Source organism: Myripristis murdjan, chromosome 12 (genome assembly GCF_902150065.1).
Source record: "Myripristis murdjan chromosome 12, fMyrMur1.1, whole genome shotgun sequence".
Lineage (NCBI taxonomy): Eukaryota > Metazoa > Chordata > Actinopteri > Holocentriformes > Holocentridae > Myripristis > Myripristis murdjan.
In genome coordinates this window covers 32,407,230-32,412,028 of record NC_043991.1, presented here as the reverse complement: position 1 = coordinate 32,412,028, position 4,799 = coordinate 32,407,230, and the positions used below count along the sequence as shown (strand labels likewise).

The 4,799-nt window shown below is 47.1% G+C and overlaps 1 protein-coding gene across 1 annotated transcript; it reads left to right on the top strand.

Moving 5' to 3' along the window:
• Nucleotides 1-736: 736 nt before the first annotated feature.
• LOC115368627 (uncharacterized) lies at nt 737-4,048 on the top strand. The gene is made up of 6 exons (XM_030064821.1): nt 737-1,242; nt 1,348-1,520; nt 1,612-2,078; nt 2,212-2,823; nt 2,932-3,311; nt 3,417-4,048. Exons 1-6 carry the CDS (start codon nt 737-739, stop codon nt 3,448-3,450), a joined length of 2,172 nt encoding a protein of 723 aa, XP_029920681.1. The 3' UTR covers nt 3,451-4,048.
• Nucleotides 4,049-4,799: the final 751 nt, after the last annotated feature.

Genomic DNA, 4,799 nt, shown 5'->3' with positions numbered 1-4,799 from the left:
TGTCAACCTTCCTCACACCCTCCATCATCACAGGGGACGGGAACGAGGTGTTCCACAATGAGTGGGACAACCTCAACAAAATCACAACAAATGTCCATGGCTCAAACATAGTCAACATTGCTGGAGGCATCATGGTCCAGGAGACAAAGCCTGGTGCCACAAGCAGTCAGGAGAGAACACTTCCTAGATATGACAGGACCATGGATCGTTGTCTGAAGCTTGAGACACCCGAGACCCTCCCTCTACTAAATCAGAGTGGGCCCCAAGTTCCCTGCAAATGCATCCTTCATCCCTCCTGCTGAGAATGACCAGATGTTCAAGTCCTGTCTCCAAGTGTACTACGTCTGGATTCTGAGCAGGTATGAGTGTTCCTAATCATAACTATGCATATATTTGACTTTTTGGTCTTTAGATGCAATTGGTTTTACTTAAGCATTATTTTAATTGTAGTGAAATAACGGTTCCAGGGTGATCTCAAGTAACGGCAAGCAGAAGATGCCAGGTCAGGGCGGCTTTATCTCATGCACTGGTGTTACTCCTCAAAAAAAGTCTACCATCAACTATTACATGCCTATCAACCAGCCCATCACACAGTATGAGGTAGTGCAGGAGCTCCTGAGGCAGTCTGAGGAAGCTACAGCTGAGGTCAGTCAGAAGTATACCATCAACACCTTTGATCTCGGTCTGTGCATGAAGGCCCTGCCACTTGTCTGGAAGTGTGCCATTCCACACCAGCATGAACTACCTTGGCAGGATCACTAACCATAAGTGCCGTGGTTCAGGCTACGCTGAGATCCTCCTTGAGGCTCATCTGGTTACAAGTGGCTGCCTAAAGAGTGTGCTAAGTGGAAAGGCATACTCCAAGGCTCTCTTCTGTTTCAAGACCGTCTGCGAAGCACTGGAGCGGCTGCTGCTGGAACGCTTCATTGAGGAGGAGGATATCCAGCTCACACCTGAGGCTCTGCTCAACCTCATCAAGTCATGTGACCGACAGAACCTGAAACTTGCTCTTCAAGATGACTCCGCCCTCAACATCATCAGGCATTATCTGGAGTACCAAGACAAGGTCCGCAAGGGTCATCTCGGCAAGACAGCAATGTTCTGGCTGTCTGTCATGGACCACGGGCGGCTAGTTTTCATGCTCCTCTTCTCTGTGAAGACCAACAACCTGGCACTTTTCCATAAGTGCAATGGGGATATGGCGGACTTGTTCTTTGCATTTGATGGTCAGAATTACGCCAGGTAATTATACTGAACAAAGTTATTGATTAAGATTGTGAAACTTCAGAGTTTATATAAAGTATAAGTCACATTCAACACTCAACAGCATTATTCCCACTTTATCAGGTACCTGGTCTGGTTTGAGGTCTTCTTGACCAACTTGGAACTGACTCACCCTGGCGCCACAGACCACATGAAGAAAGGGGCCATCGCTGTGGCTCGTTCCCTCATCCCTGGTGCCCTGAGTGCTGTAGACAAGACCATGGAAGAGACCTTCATGAAGTTTGCCAAGTCTTCAGGTATGCAATGAAGGTCAAATTATAGAATAGTAGGTTATAGTGGCAGCTTGGTTTCTGTTGATTGTTAAATTGGAATTGATCCCATTTGCAGGAGGTCTGCACGGCATTTTCACTAACTTCCCAGCCTATCAGCACTGGTGCCGAACCACATCTGCACGAGCCCAGTACTTTGAGATGTTGCTGGAGATGTGTGGTCTTATCGATGACCCTGAGTTCCCCAAGGCTGGGAAACATCGTGAGCTGGACCCAGCCCAGATCAAGAAAAGTGAGGAGTCAGTCCAATCCACCATTGCTGCCATCAAGAGTTTCAACAACCCCTTCCAAATGACAAACAAGGAGCGCCTCTACTCTCTCGCCTCCGGTGCTCCTGTCTCCCTTGAGGTCGAGGTTGATGTCCTCCGTGCTGAGGCTGTTGGCAAGGCTGCCAAGGAGGCGTTCATCCAAGATCGGCTTCAGGGTGGATGTGAGGCAAGCTTCTTCAACCCCATCAAGAAGCAGAAGTTGCTGAAGATGGAGGCCTGCAACAAGACGATTAAGCTCAAATCCTCAGAGGGAAAGGTAAAACAATTTATATGTTGTATGCTTTGATATATTAATTTTTATCGATTTGCATAATATCCTACCAGAATCACTTGTTTAGATTAATGCTGTGGTGCATTGGTTGTACTATATGCTTGTCATTGTATTCCAGCTCATACAGTACCAGGAGCAGAGCAACCTGGCCTTCCAGCTGCTCGTCAAGTCACAGGTTCAGGCAGAGCCACTTGATCTTGATGAGCTGATGTGCTACTCCCTCTCACCTGTCCCTCACTCCCTCGGCACTCCTGATGGGTTCTTTGCCAAGACCAACAAAGCCACCATGCTGCACTTCCTCTTGAATGACAGGACAGATGAAGTAACCTACCCCAAGGATGCCATCTTCATCCAAGATGGGAATGCCCTCTTTCATTCCCTTGCAAACCTGCCTCCTACATTTGGAGCAATCTGTCTGCATGTCCTGGACCAAATGGTGGCCAAGAAGCACTTCATCTTCTCCACTGACTCCTACCAGCCTGACTCTATCAAGGCACAAGAGAGGCTGAGGCGCGGCTTCTCTGAGAAATTCATAGTGAAGGGTACGGCCACTAGGAAACCCCAGGACTTTAAGCTATTTCTGGACAATGAGGAGAACAAGCGGCAGCTCTGCCACTTGATGCTTAAGGTCTGGGGGAGTGAGGAAGCAGCATCCCAGCTGGCGATGTGCGAGACAACTGTTCTCGTTGTGGAAGGAACAGCTTATCAGCTAACATCATCAGATGGCAAAGTAAGTTGATTGATCCATCCCTAGGAAACTTCAATGAGGTCTTGTGTTAGCAGATTGTTTGCCAATAATATAAGCTACCATACATTTAGGTGTTTTGTGCTATTTCAGGTTGAGGTCACTGAGATCCATGCCCTCCAGTCAGACCAGGAGGAGACAGACAGCCGGGTTGTGCTCTATCTGCATCATGCTGTCAAGCTGGGCTTCAAGTCGGCAGTAGTGAGGACCCCGGACACAGACATCTTCTTCATCCTCCTGCATCACGCTGACACCATCAATCTTGTCATCTACCTTGACACTGGCACAGGCAGGCACCGTCAGCTGGTCAACATCACAGAGTTAGCCACCTCTCTTGGGCAGCCATACTGCAGCACCCTGCTTGGCTATTATGTATTCAGTGGTGAGGACTGTACCAGCGCCTTCAAGGGCAAGGGCAAGTTGGCACCGCTCAAAAAGCTCCAGAAGAATCCCAGATTCCAAAAGGCTTTCAGGTTGGTGAATTAAATTTTAGATAATTTGGCATGTTATGTATATTGAATAAAATGCAAGATTTAGAAAGAGCAAACTTTGTACTTATCTCAGCAATCTTTTTACAGTCAGCTCGGGGATGAGTGGAAGGTGAAGCCGTAAGTGCAGGAGCAGCTGGAGGGCTTCACATGCATGATGTACAATCAAGCACGTGAGACTTCAGTTAACCTGGTCAGGAGCAAGATGCTCAAGAAGATTGTGGGAGAAGACGAGACTCTCAGCAGCAAGTCAAGAGTTGATTTTGCTCGCCTGCCCCCCTGCCAAGACTCACTCATCCCCCACATTCAGAGAGTAAATTATAGAGTGGCCTGTTACAAACGGGCAGCTGAGCCAATCTTTTGGAGGCCTAAGCCATATGATGAGGGTCAGGGGTGGGAGAAGAAAGAGGGAGGGATTTTGGAGCCTGTCTGGTCTTGTGGACCAATCCTGCCCCCATCTCTCATTGACCTGTTGGCTGCTGGTGTCGTCAGTGATGATGATGAGGGGGAAGAGGATGAGGTGGAGATTGATGATGAGACTGATGACGAAGATTAACAGTGAAACAGGGATTTGATTACTTTTGCCTTCAATTAGTTAGTGAATTAGTATTATCAAGTTTCAGTCAATCAGTTAGAGTCAATTGGAGTGATTGCCATCCATTTGATGACCTTGCATTGCATTTTGCAGGAAACTATTGCGAAACAAAAAAGCAAAAGTTATATTGTTATTAACCTAAAATGTGTTATTTTCCTGTTTTTCACCAATAAAGAGGGGTTGTACCATGTCAATGACCTTTCCAATTGATTTCTGGTGTCAAAATTATATGAGAAAGTGGGTTAATTTTTCTTTGTATGACGTCTGGTTCAGGACTTATGAAAATCACTGTTTTTCGCCACTGGTGCGGACATCAATTCAAGATGGCCGCCAAATGAACCCCATGGGACATTAGTTGACCTTGGCAACATGAAAAATTCTCAACTAGACACCATTAGGGTCCTAAAATAACAGGTTACAAAAAAATGCCATGCGGGTGCATGGGAACCTATTTCTCCTGCCCGACTATTAGTCTCTGTAAAAGAGTCTCCTTATTGGCGCTGCACTTATCAGTGTGTCGGTCTGTTCACAGAATGATAGGACAGCTACTCTGTCACCATAAGATTTGATGTAACTGGCCATTTGCTCATCCGTCATTATGCGTAACACTGCCTTGTCAACCTCCATCCATCCATTCATCATCCAAACCGCTTACCCTCACAAGGGTCGCGGGGGGTTGCTGGAGCCTATCCCAGTGCGGAAGGCACTGGGATAGGCTAGCCCAGGGATCTCCAACACGTAGCTCGCGAGCTACCAGTAGCTCGCGACCCCTCTCCAAGTAGCTCGCCAAAGGGTTAACGAATCTAAATATATTTGAAAATTTGACCAGTCAAATTATGATTAGTCACTCGGAAAACCAACTTGCATGTATATCCAAT

What these genes read in the sequence shown, in the direction of transcription:
- LOC115368627 (XM_030064821.1), top strand. Translation starts at nt 737, where the DNA reads ATGAACTACCTTGGCAGGATCACTAACCATAAGTGCCGTGGTTCAGGC. An exon ending in GATGGTCAGAATTACGCCAG is followed by an intron (nt 1,243 to 1,347) that starts GTAATTATACTG and finishes CCACTTTATCAG; the next exon opens with GTACCTGGTCTGGTTTGAGG. An exon ending in TCAAATCCTCAGAGGGAAAG is followed by an intron (nt 2,079 to 2,211) that starts GTAAAACAATTT and finishes ATTGTATTCCAG; the next exon opens with CTCATACAGTACCAGGAGCA.